Raw genomic sequence first — 26,539 nt, 5'->3', positions numbered from 1 at the left:
CAGGATTGATCAATGGAATTAAATTGGCATAAGTACTTCAGCGCGTCTAACTCTTGGTTTGGACTGCTGATGCGTCTGCCCTTTTCAGGAGTGGGCCTTACAGTGCCTTAAGACTTAACACTACCCCAAAAGTAAATAGCTGCTTTACAGAACATGAAAGAAGCAGATGTCAAAAAACTTGTGTTTGGTTGCAGTACCAAATTGAGGGTGGGGGGGTCATACACAATTATCTCAGCTACTTGGCCTTGACTCAGTGACTGTATTGCGTCAACGACTGTTTTCCCTGAAGGTCTAAATATCCATTTAAATCATCTGGCCTGATTTCAGTAGTCGTCATAGTTCATAACTGAGTAAAACATCAAACACAAAGCAATTCACAATTCTTATTATAATCCTGAAACGCTTATTGTACTTTCAACTGCTGTTTACATGTGGACTTTTTAAAAAACTTCCAAAATGGGTGACTTGCAATGTACAGTACAGGAGGACACCAAAATATATGTAGAAAGAATCCAGTCCTGCAAAATAATGTTCTGCATTGCTCACTATAGAACTGTGACATGTCATCACAGTAGCATGTTGGCAAACCAGAACATACTACTTCATTTTCTTTAACTAGTATACCATAAATGTCAAAAATAAGACTGTAATGGGAAAGTACAATTTGTACTGCAATGCCAGCTTTTTAAACAAAAAAATAAAGTCCTTTACATATTTTAGAATTAGTACATTTTAAAGATGCATTCTTTTCAATTATTTTTTCCTGAAGAATCAAGTAGTTTGCAACCCAAGAAGCCACGGTGCTAAATCCTCAGTCCAGAGTAAACCAAGACGGGCGCTTCCTTGCTCGTTCGATGATCCGCTTCCCTTTGTCTTGCTCTCTAGGCTTCTCTCCTTCATACAGGACAACAGTCTCTACGGTGGGAGCCCTATGAGGCCCTCCTTCCTGGGCGAATATTTGGTTCCTTATGGCAAACATCTCCTGTCTCACCTTTTCGTAACAATATCCACAAAGAAGGTGCTTCTGCTTTACATGACCGCACTGGGGACAAAATTCGATGTTTCTCTACATGCAAGAGACAACACAGGATTAAAACACACAACTGGGGGGGGGTGGAGTTTCGCAAATGTTAAGAAAATTGAAGGACAGTGGGAACAGGGAATATTAGTACTTCCTTTCTGTTTGGGAGTGCAAAAAGCTTTATTTAACGATAGATAAGTAAGAATGTAGCCCTGACCTACATGGCCCAGTCTAGCCTGATCTCGAAAGGTAAGCAAGGTCACTCCTGGCTAATACTTGGATGGGAGAACACCAAGGAAGTCCTGGGTTGCTACGCAGAAACAGGCTGTGACAAACTACCTCCCTAGGGGGTCAGCTGAAACCGGATAGCACTTTCCACCACCAAATAGTTTGGTGGTTAAGAGCCGTTGGGTGTAGTGGTTAAGTGCGTGGACTCTTATCTGGGAGAACCGGGTTTGATTCCTCACGCCTCCATTTGCAGCTGCTGGAATGGCCTTGGGTCAGCCACAGCTCTTGTAGGAGTTGTCCTTGAAAAGGGCAGCTGCTATAAGAGCTCTCTCAGCCCCACCCACCTCACAGGGTGTCTATTGTGGGGGAGGAAGGTAAAGGAGATTGTGACCACTCTGAGGCTCTGAGATTCAGAGTATAGGGCAGGATATAAATCTAATATCTCCTTCTTCAAGGAAAAATGATACTCAATGGACTCTGTAACTGCTTAAGGTGACATTCTCAGTACTTATGAATGTACACAGGTGGATCAGTGGTGGACATCTGGATAGTATACTGACTTCCCTGCCAAGTACAAAGGTTGCAGATACCATATTTTTCGGACCATAAGACGCACTTCCCCCCCAAAAAAGTGGGGGGGGAAGTGTGTGCGTCTTATGGAGCGAAGGTACGTGCCTTCCTTGGGGGGGGGGGCGATCCGCTGCCTCTGCCTCCGATCCGGTGCTTCCCCCACGCCTCCCTGCCTGGCTCCATCTTCTCCCAGCAAGCGCTGGGATCGCTCCACGTGGCCCCACCGCAAACCCAGCACTTCGCGAGCGCCGGCTGCGGAGGGGGCAGCATGCTTCCTCCTTGCCTGTGTGCCTGGCTCCACCTCTGATGCTTAAAGCAAACGCTGGGATCGCTCCCTCCACGCTCCGATCCCAGCGCTTGCTTTAAGCATCACAGCTGAAGCCAGGCACACAGGCAAGGAGGAAGCACCCGCCCCCTCCACAAACCCAGCGCTTCGCGAGCACCGGCTGTGGAGAGGGCAGCGTGCTTCCTCCTTGTCTGTCTGCCTGGCTCCACCTCTGATGCTTAAAGCAAGCGCTGGAATCGCTCCCTCCGCCCTCCGATTCCAGCGCTTGCTTTAAGCATCACAGCTGAAGCCAGGCACACAGGCAAGGAGGAAGCACGCTGCCCCCTCCGCAGCTGGCACTCGCGAAGCGCTGGGTTTGCAGTGGGGCCACGTGGAGCGATCCCAGCGCTTGCTGGGAGAAGATGGAGCCAGACAGGGAGGCGTGGGGGAAGCGCCGGATCGGAGGCAGAGGCAGCGGATTGCCCCCCAGGAGGAAGGTGCGTCCTATCATTCGGAGCGCCTTATGGTGCAAAAAATATGGTATATCATGTGCTGTCTACCCAAGCTAGCAAGTAGGGTTGGGGAGGAGCCAGTGGTCATAGTGTGTGTGGGTACCAACAATAGTGAGAAATGCAATGTAATTGTGTGTGTGTGTATGGGGGGAATACAGGTTGCTGTTGAGAATTTAAAGGCCAGGACCTCCAAGGAAGAATTCTCCAAAATACTGCACGTTCCACAGGCAGGTCTTAGAGAAGAAATTCACAGCACAATCTTGAGCAGAGATGCATCCTCAGAAGTCTGCTGATGTAAATGAATTTGGGGTGCAAGTCACTGCAAGGTTGTGCTTTAAGGGCACATGGATGAAATATGTGGAAGTTCTATGGTTCTTTATCACTGCTTGTCTGTCTTTTGGTTGAATGAAACTCCTCTTTTGAGAGATTATTGAATTGCCAGGAAACTGCAGTAGCACTAAGCTTGTTCACAAACTCACACGTGTGAGTATCAACAGACAAAGGTCTAGAAATGTTAGTAGTTCATGTTGCTGCATGTCACAAGGCAGCTTGAATTCAGATCCTGAGAAGCTACAAATTCAAAATAAACTGTTATTTGCCTGGGAATCTAGCTAGCTTAAATTCAAGGCTATCATTGAAAAGCTTGAGTGGAACACGATTTGAAGCTGTATCTGACCATCTTCATAAACGGAAAGAACTTCAGCGGGATTTAAAACACAGATGGGAAAAATCAAAATGGATTTGTCAGCCTAGCTGATTTAGCCTGAACTTTGTGAAGTAAGATTTTAAGGGGGGTTTTTTTGGGGGGGGGGAGGGGGGTTATCTAAGAATGCTGGATCATCCAAGATCTTAATTTGTCCTCATTGTTACTTTTTGGTTAGTGCTGCACTGTGTGCATTAAACTGTGATATCAAATCTGTTTGTGACTTTTCTGCAAAACTGATACTTCGAAACTGTACTTCCTGCCCTTTGAAAATTTAAGAACAGTCCCTTATTAAATTATTACTACAATACTGTGCTATCGATATGTATGGCATATGACAGAGGAACAAGAATATGGGCAGGCCACTTTGCTGAGAAGCTTACCATCTAAAATGTGACATAGTGGAGGAGGAAAGAGAAAAAAAATTGAGAGAAAGCATATATATTCAGTACATGCTTTTAGTTCTGATGAAACTAAGGCAGCTGGGGCTGGATTCAGGCATATAAACAAGCCATTATTTAAGTTTTTAAAAATCCACTTTTTACTAATTTGTTTTTCCCCACAAAGCTATTTAAATAACTTGCTACTACAGAATGCTAATTCAGAATATGAGTTCCATATACAAAGCCCTGAAAACATGTCTGTGTCACATTCAACATCTGCTCTGAAGCATACTCGTAGTTGTTCCACAATATTTGAAGTCAGTAATGGTACATTTACGTGGACTACTCTAGTTACATTTCCAGAGTAATCCCAGTAGGCAGCCGTGTTGGTCTACTGCTTTGTTCTATTTCCAGACTAAAAGTGTCACTCAGGCTGCAAAACCACACACTACTTAAGATGTGTTCTGTGCAGTTTTGAAGTCCTACAGTCAAGCCTCATGCTGCTAAAAGGGCTCCTTGAATCATTTTTTGTGCAAACGTATTTGAGAGCAAGACCTTTTTACAACTACTGCTTCTAAAGCAATCTTCAACTGTATTTATCGTAGTGAGCCAACAATCCTCTCAATGCCTATTACCTGCTTGCAATTTCTGAAAGATTGCAAAGAAAAAAAATCTAGAACCAGTGCAAAAAGAAAACCAAACCCCATTGATTTACCTTAACTTTTAAAAGCTTTCTGATATCCCTTCGCCTGCAGCGATTCACCTCAATGGTTCGCCTCGACTTTGGGGCTGCCATCCAAAATATGCTGTCTAAAAAGCTTGGCGTCTCGTCGCTTTCAGCCTTCTCTTCCACCGTCTCCAGCAAAGCTGGACCCTGCACAGCCAATGCAGGAGCTTAAAAAGACAGAAGATGGCCATGTTATAAATCGTCTTGCTTTGCTCTTCTGACTGAGTTCACAGTAGCTCTTTTGCTTAAGTTTTATACACAGTACTCCGATTTGTAGCAGCTCACTGCCTTCTACCTCAACCTTTTAACCGGAAATGCAAGGCATAGAATCTAAAACCTACCAGCACACAAGGCAGATACTCTACCTGGGCCACTGTGTATGCACATGGTGCCCTTATATTCATTTATTCAGAATTCAGTCACACTGGAGAAACATTTCACACCCCACTTTTCTCCCCGATACGGACCCAAAACAGCTTGCAACACCATTCTCTCCTTCTCCACAAATCCTATGCAGTAGATTAGGCTGAGGTGTGCGTGTGGCCCAAGGACACTGAGTGAGCTGCCCTGCCGGACAGAGGATCTGAACGGGCCTTCAAACATTCTGGCCCAGCAGTGCTAGGGTTGGCAGGTTCCCCCCGGGCTACCAGCAGCGGATGGTGGGTAGAGTTGCCAGATCCAGATTAGGATACTCCTGGAGATTAGGAGATAGCACCTGGGGAGAACAGGGACCTCAGAAGGGTACAATGCCACAGAATCCACCCTCCAAAGCATCCCTTTTCCCGAGGGGAACTGATCTCTGCAGCCTGGAAATGAGCTGTAACTCCAAGGGATCTCCAGTTCCCACCTGGAGGCTGACATCCCTAGGACCAGCATTCTTAATCCCGCCCCCTCCAGTCTCTCAAAATCCTTGCTGAGCAGCAAGAACTGATTCTCTTCCCAGAGACTCTCAATTTATTGCACTTCACACCCAGGATACTTAATAGGTTTAGTACATGGACATCAATCTGCTATTCCAACTTGTTGTTTCAAGCCCAGTTAACATAAAGTAACAAACACCAGACTTGTGACTCTTTTAATCTGTGATTTGTGACTCTTTTTAATCCGCTAAAAAAAACATTTCTATGACTCTACATACTAACTCACTGCCCATTTTCTGTATATTGAGGACTGTTTGCCATTCCATCGTTTTGTCTGATGAAGTGTGCTTCTAGCACACACGAAAGCTTACATTCCGAATAAAACCTTGTTGGTCTTAAAGGTGCAACTTATGCTCGATTCTCTTCACCCAGGAAACGCGCGCGGCAAAGAGGGCTTTCTATGGAGCCCTTCCAGCCAGCACATTTACAAGAGCGTTTGTTCTGGAGTAGACCTCCCTCCAGCCAGGACCGCAGATCTTCCAGGGTTGAGAAGCAACCGCCACCGAGGGACGCAGAAGGAGAACGAGGGGGGGAGAGACACTTACCCCAAGGAGGGCTCTGGCTACTGAGTAGTCCCAACCAGCCCCGAAGGAAGCCACGGAGCTTGAGCAAGGGCGACGGCATCACCAGGACGGCTGCCATCTTGTCTCTCCCCTCCCCTGGTCGGCCCACTTCAAGGGAAGAGCGTGGAAAGGCGGGCCGCTTTTGCCCCGTGGGCTGCTGGGAAACAGAGTTGTCGATTCCCAGCGCGCCACCTTTACAGTGCTACACGGGCACTCGCTGGACTACAATTCCCAGCAACCTTTGCGAATTTACCAAGCTTTGCGAATTTACCAATCATGAATCCGTGATTTTGTTGCAGTACCCTGGAGCCAAGATATGGTTTTAAAGACAGTCAAGTGTCAAGACAGTCTCAAGACAGTGTGCGTTTGCAATAAAAAAGGCCAACGCCATGCTGGGAATTATTAGGAAGGGAACTGAAAACAAATCAGCCAGTATCATAATGCCCCTGTATAAATCGATGGTGCGGTCTCATTTGGAGTACTGTGTGCAGTTCTGGTCGCCGCACCTCAAAAAGGATATTATAGCATTGGAGAAAGTCCAGAGAAGGGCAACTAGAATGATTAAAGGGCTGGAGCACTTTCCCTATGAAGAAAGGTTGAAACGCTTGGGACTCTTTAGCTTGGAGAAACGTCGACTGCGGGGTGACATGATAGAGGTTTACAAGATAATGCATGGGATGGAGAAAGTAGAGAAAGAAGTACTTTTCTCCCTTTCTCACAATACAAGAACTCGTGGGCATTCGATGAAATTGCTGAGCAGACAGGTTAAAACGGATAAAAGGAAGTACTTCACCCAAAGGGTGATTAACATGTGGAATTCACTGCCACAGGAGGTGGTGGCGGCCACAAGTATAGCCACCTTCAAGAAGGTTTTAGATAAAAATATGGAGCACAGGTCCATCAGTGGCTATTAGCCACAGTGTATGTGTGTATATAAATTTTTTTGCCACTGTGTGACACAGAGTGTTGGACTTGATGGGCCGTTGGCCTGATCCAACATGGCTTCTCTTATGTTCTTATGTTCTAAAGCATGGATCCTCATGATTTTTGCTTTGGGCGACCCAAAGTTCACCATCCAATTACATATTGTGTCCATGGGCAAAGCTTGCACCACAGAAATCACATATCCATGGCTTCATGACAGCGCCAGAAATGGTTATGAAGGATGGATGCTCGTGGATCCTCTTGTTTTTTTGCTTTGGGCCACCCCAAGCTCCCCATATAATCTCATATCATGTCCATGGGCAGAGTTTGCACCACAGAAATCATGGATTCAGTGTTTTGTTGCGGCACCATGGAGCCATGGTTTTGAAGCATGGATCCTCATTATTTTTGCTTTGGGCCACCCCAAGATCACCATCCAATCACATATCGTGTCCATGGGCAGAGCTTGCACTCCAGAAATCGTGGATCCTCGGCTTCATGGCAGCACCATGCAAGAAAACTATTATTCCAAAGCACAGATCTTCATGGATCCTTATAATTTTTGGATTGGGTCACTATGCTCTCTATCAAATCACACATCGTGTCCATGGGCTGAGCTTGCAACCTAGAAATCATGGATTAATGGCTTCATGGCAGCACTATGGAGCCAAAACATGAATTTAAAGCATGGATCCTCATGATTTTTCCATTGGTTCACCCCAAGCTCACTATCCAATCCCATATCGTATCCATGGGCAAAGCTTGCACCACAAAATTCATGAATCCACATCTTCGTGGCAGCACCATGGAGCCAAGATATAGTTTTGATGCACAGATCCTCATGGATCCTCATGATTTCTGGATTGGGTCATCCCAAGCTCACCATCCAATCACACATCATGCCCATGGGCAGAGCTTGCACCCCAGAAATCATCGATCCACAGCTTCATGGTGACACCATGGAGCCAAAACATGGTTTTGAAGCATGGATCCTCATGGATCCTCTTATGAGGAGATGGGAGTCTTGGAAAATATGACCAGTTTCACAGTAGACCTTTATTCCTGGTTTAGCCCTGCGGTGCAAATTCTGCCCATGGACAGTCTACACTATAACCAGAGAATCGTAGAGTTGGTTAACTGATTCTATGATGTTAGTGCAGAATGTCAGCTTGGGGATTGGGCTAAATCAGGGTTAAAGTTCTACTGCGAAATTGGTCTAGGAAATGGTGGTGGTAGTGGGAGAAGAGAAAGATAGAACATGAGTTGTACTGACTCAGTCGAGAAGGACATGGCCTTCATTTTGCAAGATCCAAGTATGCCTGTTAAAAATAATGCAATTCGAGGGACATCAGCTGGTGGAAACAACTTGATGGCACTTCACACACACACACACAGAGTCCCATTGAGAGACCCAGAAGACACGTTTCTGCTGAAGTTTACAGTAAAATATAAATTTCTTAATCTTCTGAAGCACCACATTACTGCCGTTTGATTAGAGATGTGAAGGCCTGGGAAAAAACCAGAAAAATTTGGAAAAAAAGGGTTTTTTTTCAGTTTTTTCCTGAAGCCCTTTTTGTTTTTTTCCCAACAATTGGAAAAATGGAAAAAAAGAAAAAAATTGATTATGCCATGTTTTATTTTAACATGATGAATAAAATATTTTAAGACAAGGTGTTCAAATATTTTCCAAATCATTTCTAAAAAATTAGTATGGTATCAGATTATTCTAATTTCTGTGCACTGAGGACAAGTAAGTCCTAGGTCATGCCCATTCATTGAAACTTAGTCCTACATTCCCTTCTATACACTTCCCCCCTCTTCAGTTCTTTTTATGCGAATGAGTTTTTTATTTTTATTTAATACCGTGGAGAGGAAATATGAATAATTGTTTCTTCTGGATTTTTAAAAATTGTTTTGTGGAGGGTTTTTTGTCTGTTCCACATAAACTAACAAACAGTTCAGGAGATTGTTGCTCCATTTGTTACAATTTCAAATAAATATTATTTTTAAAGTAAATTCTGTTTGTTTGGATACACTATATTTTTAATATGCTAGTTGTGATAATTTCATGCCAAGTAAAATTGTCCATAGTTATATTTTATGTTCCTAATGTAACAAAATTACTTTCAATCTGGAAAAGAAAAAGGAAGTGCTAATGTAGCATTTTTTTTTCAATTTTTCCGAAAATTTCCATTTTTTTCTGAGCTTCAAAATTTCTGGAAATTTTACATCTCTATGCTTGATTTTGCAGCAGCATACTAATTTCGAATCATGAAGTTGGAAGGGGCCATAGACTCCATCTGGTCCAAACCACCCCCCCCCCCCCCACTCAATGCAGGATCACCCTAGAGCATCCCCAACAAGCGTTTTTCTGGCTGCTGCTTAAAGACTGCCAATGACGGGGAAGCTCACCACCTCTCTCACTTGCTGACTCCACTATTGGACAACTGTTATCGATAAAAAGTTTGCCCTAATGTCTGACCCGTACCTTGACAACCTTATTTTAAGCCCTAATTGTGAGTCTGTTCCTCTTCTGCCAGCAGAAACAGCTCCATGTCCTCCTCGAAGTGACAGCCTTTGAAATAAAGAGAGAGCAATCATATCCCCTCTCAACCTCCTCTTCTCCAGAGTGAATATTCCCAAATGCTCAGCATTTCCTCAGAGGGACAGGTCTCTGAAGCATAGATTCCAGTGGGGAGCCATGTTTATCTGAAGCAGCAGAACAAAGTTTGAGTCCAGTGGTGCTTCTGAGTCCATCAAAGTTTTATTCTGGTATAAGCTTTCATGTGCACGCACACTCAAAGATGTCATTGGACTCATGTGCATTCCGTAGCTGCACTGCCAAAGGAAGTCCTGTCCAGCAATACTTTGGAGTTCCTTGAGAATGTCAACAGGCACATGCATGAAGCTGAGAGCTGGTAGACATTATGTACCTGGACTTCCAGAGGGGTTTTTGGCTAGGAACCTCACCAGGCTACTGAGTAGCCCTACCAGTCATGGGATGAAAGACTGGGCCCTCAAATCACAGATTGGTCAAGCAACAGCAAGCAGGGAGCTAGAGCAAACTGGCATTTATCTCACTGGAAGACAGTGAATGGTAGGGTCCAGACAAGGCTTAGAACCACTATGATTTCATTTATTCATATGTCAGCAGGAATTAGTGGTGAGCTGTGTAGTTGCCACGTTTGCAGATTATGCCAGGATGGTGAGAACATCAAGCCTCTGCTTGAAAACCTCCAAGGAAGGAGAGCCCATCAGCTCCCAAGGAAGCCTGGTCCACTGAGGAACTGCTCTGTCAGGAAGCTCTTCTTAATGTTTACCCAGACACTCTTCTGATTTAACTTAAACCTGCTGGTTCTGCTCTGTCTTTCTAGGGCAATAGCACCATCCTCTATATGACATTCCTTCAAGTAGTTGAAGATGGTGATCATATCACCTCTCAGTTGTCTCCTCTCCATGCTAAAGACACTGAGCTCCTTCAATATTTCCTCATAGGACTTGGTCTCTATGCCCCTTATCATCGCCATTGCCCTCCTCGGGACATGTTTCAGCTGGTCTAATTAAATTGTGTTGCCCCAAACTGAACACGGCACTCTAGATGGGTTATAACCACAGCTGAGTAAAGTGACACAATCACTGAACATGATGTGGACACTTGGTTTTTGTTGATACAACCCAAAATTGTACTTGCCTTTTTGGCCGCCGCATCACACTGCTGACTCATGTTCAGCGTGTGGTCCACAAAGCCCCCTAGATTGTTTTCACACATATTACTGTGAAGATAAGTCTCCCCCATGCTATAATAAATATGCAGCTAGGTTCAGAAAAGAATCCTGCAATCGTTTGAGACTTTAAAAATAAAACCCAGAACTGTAAATAGGGACAATAAATAGGCCAGCAACCCACAAAACTGTTTTTTGGGTAACTATAGCATGATCCTTGTATCCTGCCCCCACTAACATCCAGAGAGCTCACGCAGGACCAGTTGTCATTTCTGTAATCTTCCCAAAAGCACCTAATCAAAGAACAGGTAGCTGTAGTCCAGTCTGAATATTTGAAAGGAAAAGTATGGTCATTCTGTAATATCACCCAATCCTGGTTTAGCTAATGGGAGAGAGATGAATTCATCAGAATATCACACAACAGAGCAAGCCTTGAAATTCCTGGTCTGATTTCACAAATCAATCTATGAAGCTCTTTTGCCCTCAAGCATAGAAGGCAGAGTGCACAGCTTGCTCCTTCATGGGAAAACCACAGATCATGCGAAGTCGCTATGTTTTTATTGTAATTAAAAGAAGACTCAATAAGTTGTAATTCTGAGCAGGTAAGCGATGCATGGAAAAAAGTCAACCCTTTGCCACTGGCCCTGTTTCACTCTCAAGATGTCCCATCAAGACACATATAACATATGCATGGCAACACTTCTGTCCTCAATCATATGCTCTCCAATTTGATGAGGGAAAAGGCCCAGCCACACCCCACATTCTACATGTATATGGGAGGACTCGTGGATGGATTCTCCTTTGCATCTGATTTCATTAGTCTCCACAACAACCTTTGTTTGTTGACTTCATGCATGTATCACTTTTCTCCCCATTGAAAGCAAACATCATTCTCCTGTCCTCCACTTTCATGCTCACAGCAACCCTGCAAGGTAGGTTAGGCGGAGAGTGCATGACTGTCCTGAGGTCACTCAGCAAGCTTTCATGGCAGTCTGGATTTGAACCTAGGTCTCCTAGATCCTAATGTAATATTCCAACCACTACACCATACCAGCTTTGCATGACCTGCTGAGCCAAGAGTACAGCATGCAGAACGAGGGCGTACGACTTCTCTAAGCCTGTCTGCACCTTTGGAATCATGACGCAGCATGGTGGCTGCAACCCCAAAATGGCTGTCACAAAACAACTGCTGCAGGGGCAAAGCCAGCAAGAAAATAGATGCCACATTTTACCTTCAGTCACACAGAGAATATCCTTGTACAACTGGAGGCAGCTGCTGCCAAGCGACATCTACAAAAATCCACACAGTCAATCAGATGTACAACAACCAATCAGAAGCCACAGTTTGCCACCTGATCCTGTCCACTTTCCATAAAAACACTCCACTGTTACCAGAAAAGATGGCGTTGGGCACCATGGCACCTATAGGCATCACTAGTTTGGAGATGCCTGCTTTAGAAGTTTACAGTAACAAAATCTGTTGACCATAAACAGTTGTGATTGCACCTATATTCATGAGTACAAGACAAACACACCCCTAAGCAACAAACTGTCCCCCTTAAACCTTTTACAGCTGAATTAATGTAAAAGAGATTATAGCTTTTCATTATTAATTTGGTGGTCTCTGTCTAGTGGGCAAGATATTTTGCAGTCAAAGATAAGATCATTACAATCTCTGCCTTGGATAGTTTTGCAACTTGGTGGCATCAGAAAGTTCAAAATGCAATATGATTTCTCATGTTACTGCGGTGTTCATGTTAAGGTAGAACCATTTCAGATATTGTTTTGTTTTGTCATTCTGTGGAAATTGGTGTGACATCACAATGCACAAGCCTCGAAGTATTTGAAACAGTGTTTGCACCTTGGCAGTGTTCTGAGTTTCTTGTGGTTCATTCTGTGGTCATGGACATGCTGTGTGATGTGAAGGAGACTTCAGGGGGACCACGCATAATGAGGCTAAGGATTCAAAGATGAAAAGTCAAAGGATCCATTAAGAGTCCTTGTTTCGAAGTATGTCTGCACACTGTGACAGTGCACAAGGTGCTCAAAATCTAATTTGTATTGCAAACCCTGGCCATAGATGTGACATCTAGGCAGATAATGAATTTGACGAACAGAAAAATTGTGGATGTGTGATAGTTGTTCAGCAAGCTGTGACCATGGATATTATGTGTGGTTTATGCTGAGTTTTGCTTGACCCAATGCAAAAACCTTTAAGTTCCAAAGGATCCACGTCTCAAAACCATGTTTTGGCTCCTTGGTGCCACCACCAAGTCACGAATCTGTGATTTCTGTGGTGCAAGCTCTGCCCATGGACACGATATGAGATTGGATGGTGAGCTGGTGTTAGCACCAGGCACTTTAAGGTAAAAACTGCTGATGCAACATTATGTAACTCCAACATACTAGCTAATGAGAGGCATGTGAAGCTAGTTAAGTGGGGTGGAACATGATAGGCCAGCTCTACCATAAGAACCAGCAACCTAGTCCTTAGACTTTGCCTTGGGTGGATGAGGAGGAAGGAGTGTTGGAGACGTGGAGAGCTATTTGATAACAGAGACCGTTACTCTGTCCGTTTGACTGATGATGGCAATGACCCTGGTATGTGTAGACTAAGCTTTGGATTTGTGACTTTGTACTTCTGACCTGGATGGACTGACTAACTGTGCATTGACTACTTTGGACTGCCTTTAACCACTCTTATGCTGTAACCCCAATACAACTGTTTTCAACCGGCTTACTGAAGTTGTGTCTTTGTAGACTTTTTCCTCGAGGCTGCTCTTATCAGCACACTCATACTGCGGGACTTCCACGCACTACTGACAGCTTGGGGTGGCCCAAAGCAAAGATCATGAGGATCAATGAGGATCCGTGCTTCAAAACCATGTTTTGGCTCTGTGGTTGTGCCACGAAGCTGTGAATCCATGATTTCTGTGGTGCAAGCTCAGTACATAGACACGATATGTGATAGGATGCTGAGCCTGGGGTGGCCCAAAGCAAAAATCATGAAGATCCATGCTTCATAACCATGTCTTTGCTTCATGGTGCAGATGCAAGGCCATGGATCTGTGATTTCTGGGCTTCAAGCTCAGCCCATGGACACGATATGTGATTGGATGGTGAGCTTCAGATGACGGAATGCAGAAATCATGAGGATCCATGAGAATCTGTGCTTCAAAACCATGCTCTGATTCCGTGGCACTACCACAAAGCAGTGGGTCTGTGATTTCTGAGTTGTAAGCTCAACCCATGGACATGAGATGTGGTTTGATGGAGAGCTTTGGGTGACCCAATGCAGAAATAATGAGGATCCATGAGGATCTGTGCTTTCGAATAATAGTTTTCTTTCATAGTGCTGCCAAGAAGCCGTGGATCCAAGATTTCTGGGGTGCAAGCTCTGCCCATGGACATGATATGTGATGGGATGGTGACTTGGGGTTGCCTACAGCAAAAATCATGAGGATCTATTATTCAAATTTTGGCTCCATAGTGTTGTCACAAAGATGTGGATCCATGATTTCTGTGGTGCAAGTTTTGCACATGGACACGATATGTGATTGGATGGTGAGCTTGGGGTGGCCCAAAGCAGAAATCATGAGGATCTATGAGGGTCTATGTTTCAAAACCATATTTTGGCTCCTTGGTGCTGCCATGAAGCCGTGGATCCGTGATTTCTGTGGTGCAAGCTCTGCCCATGGCCATGATATAAGAATTGATGGTGAGGTTGGGTGGATCCAAAGCAAAAATCATGAGGATCCATGAGGATCTGTGGTTCAAAACCAAGTTTTAGCTCCATGGTGCTGCCACGAAGCCATGGATCCATGATTTCTGTGGTGCAAACTCTGCCCATGGACATGATATGTGATTGGATGGTGAGGCTGGGGGAAACCAAAGCAAAAACCATGAGGATCCGTGGTCCAAAACCAAGTTTTTGGTCCATGGTGCTGTCACAAAGCCGTGGATCCACGATTTATGTGGTGCAAACTCTGCCGATGGACATGATATGTGACTGGATGGTGAGCTTGGGGGGATCCAAAGCAAATATGAGGATCCATGGTCCAAAACCAAGTTTTTGGTCCATGGTGCTGCCATGATGAAGCCGTGGATCCACGATTTCTGTGGTGCAAACTTTGCCCATGGACATGACATGTGATTGGATGGTGAGGTTGGGGGGATCCAACCAAAAATCATGAGGATCCGTGCTTTGGAAACATGTTTTTCCACTGATATGGCACCACGAATTCGCGGAGGCGTGATTTTTGTGGTTCTGCCTATAGTCTAAGACAGGACCTATAGAATAGTAGTGGTTTTATTTCATTTCAATGTAAAAATCATATTAATTCATGAAGATCCGTGCAGATCCGACTTTTACCTTTTCCGTCAGAGGAACAGACTAGAACGGGAGTCGGGAGATTGCTGAGTTATAAATGATTAACATTCAGGACTATGGAACCCCCAGGGCTTAATTTAACAGTACACATGCTAATGTCATTCAGTTCTTGCAAACGTTTGGACGACGTTCAGACGAAGGAATGCTTCTGCGGTGTGGGAGAAGCAAGTTAATCCTTAAAACGTCACCAGATCCCTGTTTGTTTTTGCAGCAAGAGGTGAACGCAGCTCCTCACTCGGGAACCTTACACCTTCCGGAATCATTTCCCTGCTGTTAAACGCATATCACACCCGAGGGATCCTAAAGAGAGTGAACGCACAAGTGGGCTTTCGAAGCGTTACTCGAAGTTTATGCTTGACGGCGTTTCAACTCGTATCTTACCTCTACGGAAGCAGCGTCGCTCGGCGCCCCACTCCACGCAGGCGCAGAAGCAGGAGCCGGCTGAGGAGGCGGGGTTTCGGGTCGGGCTGAGCAAGATGGCGGAGCGCGGCTACAGCTTTTCTCTCACCACCTTCAGGTAAAAACTTGCCGGTCGAGGGGAGCCCGCCGGCGATTCAGCCCGAGCGGCTTGCTCCGGTGTGGGCTCAGAGCTGCGGCCAGGGGCCTGAAGGACGGGGCCGAGCTGGGCCGCTTGACATGGACCAGGGAAGGTTTTGTGGAGTCACCGCTGCCGCTCCTGCCTCGGCCTTTCACGGGGAGGCCCCACGGGGGAGCGCTGTAGGCTGGAGCCAGGCTGCATCGGGTTTTGCAGGCTGGCCTCATGCAGGAGCTCCCCTTGGGCAACGCGTAGCCCAGCTCGGCCCCCATTTTCTGCGAAGGAGCAATAGGCACCTTTCGCAGGTGTCGTTTATATATGTACTTATTTATTTGTTTACTCATGTATTGATGCAAGTTTGTTTATTTGTGTTAAGCCATAGGCTGTTACAAACAAAAATATCAGAGTGGTTCATAGGGATAAAATATACAGGTAAAATACAATATAAGTAAAATATCATATAACCATAAAACAAATTATAAAATTTCATCAAAAAAAACCCAACAACCACTAATACTAAAAACCAAAAACAAACAAACCAGGCAAAATACGCCACAAAGTCAGTAATTAGTTGACTGCTTTGGCCCATAATTTCTTCGCTGCAAGGGCAGACAGTGCCATTCTGTGAGATATATTAGCATCGACATCAGCTAACAGAAATACAAGCTTCTCAGGATCTGAATAGGCGTGTAGATTAGTTAATGTCCCGGAGAGAATTTTTACCCTGGGTTGAGCGTACAATGGACAGGTAAGAATGTAATGAGGTAAATCCTCACTTACGGGAATGCCACAGATACAAAGATGCTGTTCCTTAGGGATTTTACTATAACGGCCAGCAAGCACTGCCGTCGGCATTGTTTACTCCTTTACTCTATTTATACACTGGCTTTCTTCCCCTACGGGAACCCCAAGCAGCTAACATAATCCTTCTTTTAATTTCCCTCTCCACAACAACCCTGTGAGGTAGTCTGGTGAGTGTGTGACTTGTCTAAAGTCCCCCAAGGAAATACTCAGGGCAGACTAGGGCTCTCAGTCTGGGTCTCCCAGATCCTACTCTTGACACTGTAACTGCTGCATAGTACTGGAAAGAGAGAGCTCCGAAAGTAGGCTATTTAAGTTTTTGTGGAAGTTGTATATAAATACTGTACTAAATACGTTTGTATTGTGAACAATTTGACATACGAACACAATGATGGATCTCGTGTTTTCCATCTTGGCTAAAATGAGGGATTGATTTATTGTTGAAAATACCCCTTTAGTGATCTGTTTCAGTTTCCTATTTAACTATGAAAATTTTGAGAGTGAGGTATCTCACATAAATGTTAATTGTTAAATACGAAAGCTGAAGCGAGATTACTAATGGGGCACTCTAGCAATAACTATAAGAATTAATTAGGCCAAGGGTGGCAAGCAAGAAGTTGTGGCTTTTTTTCTTGAAAGTCAAGAAGAGGCTGCTTCATAATCGGAAGGCTTGGATTGATTAGACTTTAATTCAAGCTTAAGCAGGTCTACTCAGAATTCTGCTTTACTCCCCAGAAAGTGTTCTTAGGATTGTACTGTTAGTCAGAAGAAGTAAACTGAGCTTGCAGTTGAACCAGTGGAGGGAGTGCTGAGTCAGGGCTGGCCTAAGCAAGAGAGAAAAATTCCCTTTCAGTGCACTTTATAAGAGAATGTGGAACTTTTGATTGTTTTATTTAGATCTGTTATTTGAGGGAGTGATAAGATAAACTTTTAAATTGTGGTTTGGAGAAATACCATGTACTTACAGTTTTTCTTAGTGCCCCGAGACTTCAGATTTGTTGGCCCATTTCAAATTTATTCAAACACATTTGGCTGATTTACGTTAATCTACACTAATTAAAATGTAATTACACTTTTGTACATCATGATTAGGCAAAATGGAAATTGAAAACATGGCGTCAGTTGTCTAAAATGTTCCTCTGGAAGTCCAGCATGTGAATGCCAAAAGTGAAAGTAAAACTGTTCTGATGTTTTTACTTTGGAATTAGCTGAGCTCATGGCCACATGAATTGTGCAGCGCAGTCCTAAACAAATTTCTTCTGAAATAAATCTCAGAGAACTTTACTCCCAAGAAAGCGCACAAAGAATTGTAGCAACGGATCATTACTTTGTCAGTTTTAACTCCATTCTTCTTTTTGTGTATGCATTGCTGTATTATTTAAGGTGCCGGAAATCCTCGCCTTGAAAAGTAGCCAATCAAGTTCTTTGCTGTGGCCCATTCCAGTTTGAGAGTGTTTCCACGCCAAGCTGTCTCCTGAATGAACTGACTGTGTCTTTTCTTTCAGCCCTTCTGGAAAGCTTGTTCAGATTGAATATGCTTTGGCGGCTGTTGCAGCAGGAGCCCCATCGGTTGGAATTAAAGGTATGAAACGTGCATCTGTGATCAGTATTCTTTTGGCCATGTAGCAGTTGGTAAAGAAGTCCACAAAAAGGCCCATAGGTTAAAAGGAAAAGAATGATCACCTTCTGTGGAGCTTTCCTGTCTTGTCAATGGAGGCAGTTCCTAGTTTCCACAGGAGAGCAGCTGATTAAAGCCAGTATGATGTGTTACCAGAAAATGATTTGGGAGTGCTGTTTCTTGAACCCACAAGTGGACATGATGTGACCCAATCTGGGCCATAGTGAATCTCTCATAAAATAGGGAGGTTTAAAAGTGCACCATTGAATGAGCACATGGGTTTGTCGCTGTAGTGTCTCACTTGTTCCTGAAGTGGAGTATATCTAGGCAGAAGGTCACTTGTGTAAATCAAGTTCTAAATGGTGCATGTGAGGTTCAGGGTGGAAATAGGACATTTCTTAAGATAGCATAGACTGAATATATTCCTGCAAAAATAAATGAACCCTCCAGTTATGTTTTTCCATCATACATTATAAGATGCAAAAGTTGCTGAAATTTTCCTTACAAGGTTTTCCCTTGCATCTCTTACTTGTATTCCTTCAAATCGTGTGTGTATGGAAGTTAGACCCTTTCATGCATGGAACTCTGTGAAATGGACAAAGGAAATAACTTATGTTTAGGGCTTCAAATCACATACAGTCTGTCTAAGAAGGTAGAGGTCTATAAACTTGGTGTGTGTTGGGGAGAACACTTTATTCCTTCTCTGGGTAAGCATCTTAGTGGTAGTAAAACACAGTAGTTATGTCTGTTTAGAGACTGAAGTAGCCTCTAAATAAATATAAGATGGCACAAGGGATTAAGATGGGTGGCCATTGAATAATAACGGTAAAGTAAATGAATTCTTGTTACTATCTGCTGGAAAGGATGCTCTGATATTGAGCCATGTATACTTGAGAGAAGCTTTTGACAGCTGCAGTTAAACCACTTGCTTTCTTCTTGCAGCGGCAAATGGCGTGGTGCTGGCAACAGAGAAAAAGCAAAAGTCCATTCTGTATGATGAACGAAGTGTCCACAAAGTAGAGCCCATCACCAAACATATCGGCTTGGTATATAGCGGCATGGGCCCTGATTATAGGTATTTAAAACGCAAAAACTGTGTGACATTAATTACTGTTTCCATTTATTTGAGAATGGCTGTGAGAAATTAGGTGAACTCCTTTCCCATATCCACAAACACAGTGCAAGGAGAGAAAGTCTCAGGGCCAAGCTTATTCTGCTTGTGCTGGTACTGGTTAAGGGGGGCTGCTGGGTGAAGGGAAGGGTTGGAGAAGACCTGTTTCCATAAACTCTTCACTCAAAGGACTTCGGTCCAACCCCTACCTTGTTTAAATTGCATAGCTGATGTTTCTCAGTTGTGGCCTCCTGGAAGAGGCAAGGGAGGCAACATCTATGTTGGCACTGGAAAGGGTTTATAAAAGGTTCTTTTCCAATGGACCTTTTGCTAATGGAAGAGAGTGAGAGTGATGGGCTGATAATACCTGGTTGTGAGACTGATTTTTCTTTTCACCAATCCTTTAAGAAGTCACTGTGGGTAGAGTTGCCAGCTCCAAATTGGGAAGTACCTGGAGATTTTGGGAGTGGAGCCTGAGGAGGGTGAGGTTTGGGGAGGGGGGGATTTCAGCGTCATAGAATTTATCTTCCAAAGCAACTATTTTCTCCAGGTGAACTGATTTATGTTGCCTGGAGATCAGTTGTAATAGCAGGAGATCTCCAGATACTACCTGGAGGTTTTGGAAGCTCCAACTGTGGGTTATGTTGGTTTTAATGTTTTATTCTTACTTCTTGTGTGCATGTTTGTAAACTGCCGTGAGACCCCTTTGTAAAGAAAAAGACATAAATGCCGAATCGTTGCATTTATTTGTTCTTTGATTCTTAAGTGTAACGGATGCTCTGGGTTTTTTTTCATGCACTGTTTTGTTTGTCTGTTAAGGGTACTTGTCCACAGAGCACGCAAACTGGCCCAGCAATACTACCTGGTTTATAACGAACCCATTCCAACAGCTCAGCTTGTTCAGAGGATTGCTTCTGTGATGCAAGAATACACGCAGTCTGGGTATGTTATCTTCACCCCTTAATCCCAGTTTGTTTTAAAACATTCCTTTGCTTTATATGTTTTTCCTGCATTCTTTTGTCTTGATGGTCGCCAACCTTTTAGACAAGTATGCCATGAGTTAAGTCTAGAGTACCATGTAGTATCATTCCTTGCTGCTGTTTTCTGTTCTTCTCTATCCTGCAACAAGTGTTGCCTTGCTAGTGGTCTGCAGGTCCAGCACTAGGCGGTGTCAGCTGAACTCTGGGGCTGTGGCCTGGCACCCAAACACACTTGTTCTTTGCTCTTCCTGTGCTCATTTTTAAAGTCTTTTTCATGTAATGTACTGTACAGCTTAGTGGCTGTACCTCCTGTATGCGGTGGGTGACAAACTTGTGCTGACTGTGACATTTATAGGACATCAGCCTTCAACCGGTCATCTACCATGTAGGGAGACATTTGCATAAAGGGTAATGAAAAGCAGGCAGTATTTTTTAAGCCATACCTCAGGAGGTCAGCTTTCTTTGTTACCCATAATGACTTCCTGTCCAGTGCTGTTACTGATGGGTGTGCGTTTTTCTAACCTATTATTCTTCACAGTTTTTTTTTTTTGCTAAGCTTTTGAATGGAAAATTTTTTGCTGACTTCCTATTTTCTGGCCCTTTTCTTGCGTTATTTTGCTTGCTGAAATTAAGACAGATCTCCTTCCAGCATTACATATATGCTATGCAACAACCTCACCTGTTTAATTGGTGAGTCAGGCTGCTGTAAGAGGTATGGGAGCAGAGCCAGCAAGTGACTGGCAGTGTTGGGAAATGGTCTAAAAAGAGATCAGCATTGGTTGCAGTGCCGCTGTTGCACGTTTCAAAGAGAAAGAACATTATACCGAAAGTATGTCATCAGTAGATGAGTTAGCAGTATTTTAATGTCAGTCTTAAAGGCTCCTCAGATTAACTCCTGATATCACTAACCCTTTTAAAAACGTTTTGCTTGACAGGGGCGTACGGCCGTTTGGAGTATCTTTGCTAATATGTGGGTGGAACGAGGGAAGACCATATTTATTCCAGTCTGATCCTTCAGTAAGTATTGAAAGCAAGATATCTTGATAGCAACCAACAAAAAACTAGGGTAGATATTTGCTGAATTCTTAAATACTTTGCATGTGTTTGTTCATGCTTGTGCATTTTTATCTGTAAGCCATTGTTTTTTTCCAAAAGGAGAGAGGTCTCCAAAGTGAAATTGCTGAACTAGATTTTTTTTGGACAACAAAAGCCATGTAATGTTTTCATTTGAGAACACAAACCAGTGTGCAGGTTTCCAGTTTCTCTGGTACACTTCGTCAGGCTAGGTGCTTGAGAAAGTGAGGGCATACACAGTTCCCCCCCCCCCCACTCCCTTAATGTCCATCTTAATGTTCTGTAGAAGTTGAAAACTTAAATGCTGTTTCGTGTTTTCTTGGTTCATCTACATAGAAGGTATTTTAGGTTGAGCTTTGCTTTTGATCAGCCTGGGTACCTGTGTCCTCGTATCTAGTTTACAATTTTCCAGTAAGTTTTGATTGTGTTTATTAAGGGCTTAATTGAACCCAAGCATTTCTCAGGCACTACAGGTGTTAGATTAGCTTAGCAAAACTAAGAAGACTTCATTATTGCTACTTGTTGCTGTTGTGAATGGTTGCTCTGTTAATCTTGTATACATTTAAGCTTTATATAGTGGAGAGCCAGTTTGGTGTAGTGGTTAAGTGTGCGGACTCTTATCTGGGAGAACCGGGTTTGATTCCCCACTCCTCCACTTGCACCTGCTGAAATGGCCTTGGGTCAGCCATAGCTCTGGCAGAGGTTGTCCTTGAAAGGGCAGCTGCTGTGAGAGCCCTCTCCAGCCCCACCCACCTCACAGGGTGTCTGTTGTGGGGGAGGAAGATAAAGGAGATTGTGAGCCGCTCTGAGACTCTTCGGAGTGGAGGGTGGGATATAAATCCAATATCATCTTCTTCTTCTTCTATATAGGACTCAGTAAGATTCTACTATTGTTTTACATAGCAATTGGTCCCTTCTGTTAACTCTTTTCTTTTCCTCTGTCTTTGTGCCTCTGTTGTCTGAATATGCATTTCTTCCATCTAATAAAGTGTGTTTTACTTCATGAAACTTTTGTCACAGTAAATCCATTCAGACTTTAGGATGCCCAAAGACTGTTCTTTCTGGTGTAGCAGGCTAAAACAGGTATACCTCTGGAATTTATAGGATAGGGATGGCTCGGCAGTGCTGATGTTATTAGACCTGTTGGCGGCGTTCAACATGGTCGATCATCTGCTACTGACTCGTCACCTTGCTGACGCTGGGATCCGGGGGTTGACCTTGAAGTGACTTTCCTCCTTTCTCCAGGGTCGGGGACAGAGGGTGGCGGTTGGGGATGAACTATCCCAACGACACCCACTTATGGTATGTTAGGTGTGCCACAGGGTGCAGTTCTTTCCCCGATGTTATTCAACATCTATATGCGCCCCCTCGCCCAGGTTGCCCAGAGGTATGGGCTGGACTGTCACCAGTATGCAGATGACACCCAGCTCTATCTGTTGATGAGTGGCCAGTCCGATTCCACCCCAGATGATCTGTCCACAGAACTGCAAGCTGTGGTGGGGTGACTCAAGCTAAGTAGACTGAAATTAAATCCAACGAAGATGGAGGTCCTGTATCTAAGCTGTCGTGGTCCGGGACTGGAGGTCCGCTTACCGACCCTTGATGGAGCACAGCTTATGCTGGCGCCCAAAGTTAAAAGCTTAGGGGTGCTCTTGGATTCCTCTCTAACAGTGGAGGCCCAAGTTGCTGCCACTGCCAGGTCAGCTTTTTACCATCAGCAGATGGCAAGGCAGTTGGTCCCCTTTTTCGAACGCGATGACTTGGCAACTGTGATTCATGCTATGGTCACCTTGAGGCTGGATTACTGTAATGCCCTCTACATGAGGCTGCCCTTGTCCCAAATCCGGCGATTTCAGCTAGTGCAGAATGCTGCCAGGCTGCTTATGGGAGTTCCTTTACGGGAACACATTCAGCCTGTGCTGAAAGCGCTGCATTGGCTACCAATAATGTACCGGATTTGCTTCAAGGTGCTGGTTGTAACCTTTAAAGCCTGATATGGCCAGGGTCCTACATACCTTAGGGACCGCCTTTCCTTGCATATGCCCCAGTGAGCACTTCGGTCCGAGTCTCAAAACCTGTTGACAGTCCCCAGCGCCAGAGAAGCTAGGCTCAAGTCAGCTAGAGCCAGGGCCTTTTCCTTTGCTGCACCTAGCTGGTGGAATGAGTTGCTGGAGGAGGTTAGGGCCCTGCGAGAGTTCTTACAGTTCTGCAGGGCCTGTAAAATGGCACTCTTCCACCATGCATGCTCATAACAGTAACGGTATAGCAACGGATTAGGCCCATAAGCCTAAACATTACCTTAGATTTCTCGTATCACGCTATGGCGACCCTGGATCCTCTTTGGAACATTAAATACTGATCATCTCGCCATTTGCTATCATTGTTTGTATAAATTATTGCACTGATATTGATGTTTTAATAATTGTTTGTTTTATGTTTTATTGCTGTTTTATCCTGTCTGGTCATTGTTTGACCCTAACCTGTGATCCGCCCTGAGCCTGCCTTGGTGGGGAGGGCGGGATAATTAAAATAAAATAAATAACCAGATAGCGGTACATGTGCATTAACATGTTTCCTGTTCCAGTTCAAAATATCTGTCACTTACTCACTTAGCTGTTCTTCAAAGGTTTAAAAAGCAGGTAGGAAATTAGATAGGGCAATTGTTAAAGAAGAAACTTGCATGGACCACAGCTCTGTGTTAGAGCATCTGCTTGGCATGCAGAAGATTCCAGGTTCAATCCTCAACATCTCCATTTAAAAGGATCATGTGGATCAATGTGAAAGACTCAGAGAACCAGCGCCGGTCAGAGAAGACTATACTGAACATGATGGGCCAAGGAATGTGACTCAGTATGAGGCAGGTTTGTGGGTGCTCAGGAATACTTTGTTGTGTAGGTGACTATAGTTGTCATGTCCCCCACCCTCTCAATCTGGTGTTAAGAATGAGTATATTTCCAAGAAGGTACGGTCCTACATGCCATTATATCACTCAGTAACCAGAAGATGGTTTTGAAGCCGTCTTACATTTAGATTTGTGTAATTTTCATTTCTGCAGGGGGCTTATTTTGCATGGAAAGCAACTGCTATGGGGAAGAACTACGTGAATGGGAAGACTTTCCTTGAAAAGAGGTAGGATTATCAGTAGTGTTCATCAGTATTTTATATAGACTCTGATTTGCAGTATTTGAAAGTTGTCTTATATTTAACAGGTGTCATCATTAATAATATCTGTCTTGAGCCTTTCCTAGTTCTGGGCTGTATTTAAAAATGACTACTCAGAAAGCTAGAAAACAACCAAAATGAACAAAAATCTAATGTGAGTTATGAGGAGATCCAGTTCTGCTGACAGATAGGCCTTTCGTTAGCAGAATCTCACTGCAGGTCCAAACCACGTGGTGGGTAGGTGTATTTGGTGTAATGCAGAATTGTAGCTGCCATGATCCCATAGAAACATAAAAACAAATACAATAAGTCTTTAGAGCCAGTTTGGTATAGTGGTTAAGTGTGCAGACTCTTATTTGCGAGAACTGGGTTTGATTCCCCACACCTCCACTTCCAGCTGCTGGAATGGCCTTGGGTTAGCCATAGCTATCACAGGAATTGTCCTTGAAAGGGCAGCTGCTGTGAGAGCCCTCTCAGCCCCACGCACCTCACAGGGTGTCTCTTGTGGGGGGAGATGATATAGGAGATTGTAAGCCACTCTGAGAGAAGGGCGGGGTATAAATCTGCAGTCTTCTTCTTTAATTGAACTTGCTAGTCACTGATTATTAAAGTTGCGTGGAATTTTTCTTGAAATGTCTGTGTTCAGAACACAAATATAGCCCTTCATATACAGACTGGTAGCAGTTTGGTGATCTCATGTTAAGCAGTTAAGAAGCTTCTCTTTTTGAAAAATCAGGTAGCACAAGAGAATGAAAAATTTTAGCGGGGGAAATACAGAGAGATGAGGTGGGACATATCTTTCCATCTCTGATGTTATTTCAGGACCCCACGTGTTGGATATCATATAATAGCCCTCTGCAGCTGTTACAGTGGTGTTCTAGTTACATAGGGTTGGAGCCTATCAGTTGCTTATTTCCTGAGTGGGACTTATGTGATTGCTGTGTCATGTGAATAGAGCAATGCATGGATTTCCAGTGTGGGTACAGCTTCCATTCATGCAAACGTGAACCCTAGCTCCTGAAATGCATGGTTGGTGAGCTGTCACTGTGCATGAACAGAATGCCAGTGGACAAGGAGCTAATGTGACTTTTACATCTCAGTAAACATTGAAATCAGATTTGATGGGGTCACCTAGTGACTGGAGGGCTGATTGGTTTTTGAACAAAGCTCTTTCACACTCATGTCTGACACAGAACTCCCTTTTGGAATCAGGAACATATACAACAATCAGGTTCTGTGTTCTTTAATAAACCGGCATGACTTCAGTGTAAATTGCATGCTGGTTGTTAGAAGTATTGGCTGGCATCTAAAGAAATACTGTGTACACTTAGTGGTTTTTAGACATCTGTTTGTTGTTTCAAGGTGATTGTCATGCAGGCTAGGAGCAGTTTGTGAAACACAATTCTTGGGTTTGTGGAACTGTTTGTGGTGGTTGGATTTTGACTCCTGTAGTTAACAATGGTTTTTTTAGGAGTCTTTACTGTTATTTGAAAACTGACTTGTGTTCCCTTTGTAGGTATAACGAAGATTTGGAACTGGAAGATGCCATTCATACAGCTATCTTGACATTAAAGGTTAGGGACTTTCTAAATCAGTTTGTTGATCTGGTCTGTGGAAATCATACTGTTTGTTGAAAGAAACTCTCTCACTTTCTCTTCTAGGAAAGTTTTGAAGGGCAAATGACAGAAGATAACATAGAAGTTGGCATCTGTAATGAGGCGGGATTTAGAAGACTCACACCAACCGAGGTTAAGGATTACCTGGCTGCAATTGCCTAGTGAGGGGTCAAGGAAAACTGCACAGATTCATACGACGATCTTTTTTATTTCAGCCATTTAAATTTGGCTTCTGCACTCTTATTTCTACTTGGGTTATCTTATAGATTTTTTAAAAAGAAATGTCATGGATCAAATGCTACTGCCCTAATGTGGGATCATTGTACAAAAGTATAATGGGAATTTACACAATCTGGAAAAAAATAAAATCATAACTAAGGGTAGTATAAGTTTAAGTCCTTATGAGCCATCTTCTTCACTAAAGCAACATAGCCTCCTCTGAAAGCTCTCTGCAGGTATAAAGAAGTGGGACAGGGGAGTAGGGAAGAGCAGATGGTTTTCATATAAAAACTGGAGCTAGTTCTCTAAAGTACAGCAGATGCAGTTCTGTTAGTGCTACTCAGAACAAACAGTACTGCGTTGATGGTTTAGCTTCCTTGCGTCCTGTAACCCACTAGGGGATTATTAGATTTTTCCAGGGCTTTTGTTGTTGAAAAAGCCCAGCAGGGACTCATTTGCATATTAGGCCACACTCCCTGACATCACCATTGTTTC

The 26,539-nt window shown here is 43.8% G+C and overlaps 2 protein-coding genes across 2 annotated transcripts; one reads left to right on the top strand and one right to left on the bottom strand.

The window, feature by feature from the left end:
- Positions 1-369: 369 nt before the first annotated feature.
- Positions 370-6,058, bottom strand: MRPL32 (mitochondrial ribosomal protein L32). The gene is made up of 3 exons (XM_060247677.1): positions 5,875-6,058; positions 4,398-4,576; positions 370-1,066 (listed from the first exon to the last, which is right to left on the bottom strand). The coding sequence occupies exons 1-3, from the start codon at positions 5,969-5,971 to the stop codon at positions 812-814; spliced, it is 531 nt and encodes a 176-aa protein (XP_060103660.1). The 5' UTR covers positions 5,972-6,058; the 3' UTR covers positions 370-811.
- Positions 6,059-15,293: 9,235 nt separating this feature from the next.
- Positions 15,294-26,208, top strand: PSMA2 (proteasome 20S subunit alpha 2). The gene is made up of 8 exons (XM_060247676.1): positions 15,294-15,445; positions 17,770-17,846; positions 18,825-18,957; positions 19,813-19,935; positions 20,909-20,990; positions 24,103-24,176; positions 25,726-25,783; positions 25,871-26,208. Exons 1-8 carry the CDS (start codon positions 15,405-15,407, stop codon positions 25,985-25,987), a joined length of 705 nt encoding a protein of 234 aa, XP_060103659.1. The 5' UTR covers positions 15,294-15,404; the 3' UTR covers positions 25,988-26,208.
- Positions 26,209-26,539: the final 331 nt, after the last annotated feature.

Source organism: Heteronotia binoei, chromosome 10, assembly GCF_032191835.1.
Source record: "Heteronotia binoei isolate CCM8104 ecotype False Entrance Well chromosome 10, APGP_CSIRO_Hbin_v1, whole genome shotgun sequence".
Lineage (NCBI taxonomy): Eukaryota > Metazoa > Chordata > Lepidosauria > Squamata > Gekkonidae > Heteronotia > Heteronotia binoei.
This window is presented reverse-complemented; position numbering and strand designations above follow the sequence as displayed.

What these genes read in the sequence shown, in the direction of transcription:
- MRPL32 (XM_060247677.1), bottom strand. Translation starts at nt 5,971, where the DNA reads ATGGCAGCCGTCCTGGTGATGCCGTCGCCCTTGCTCAAGCTCCGTGGC. An exon ending in TAGCCAGAGCCCTCCTTGGG is followed by an intron (nt 4,577 to 5,874) that starts GTAAGTGTCTCT and finishes TGTCTTTTTAAG; the next exon opens with CTCCTGCATTGGCTGTGCAG. An exon ending in GAAAGCTTTTAAAAGTTAAG is followed by an intron (nt 1,067 to 4,397) that starts GTAAATCAATGG and finishes TCTTGCATGTAG; the next exon opens with AGAAACATCGAATTTTGTCC.
- PSMA2 (XM_060247676.1), top strand. Translation starts at nt 15,405, where the DNA reads ATGGCGGAGCGCGGCTACAGCTTTTCTCTCACCACCTTCAG. An exon ending in GGCATGGGCCCTGATTATAG is followed by an intron (nt 18,958 to 19,812) that starts GTATTTAAAACG and finishes TTGTCTGTTAAG; the next exon opens with GGTACTTGTCCACAGAGCAC. An exon ending in CAGCTATCTTGACATTAAAG is followed by an intron (nt 25,784 to 25,870) that starts GTTAGGGACTTT and finishes TTTCTCTTCTAG; the next exon opens with GAAAGTTTTGAAGGGCAAAT.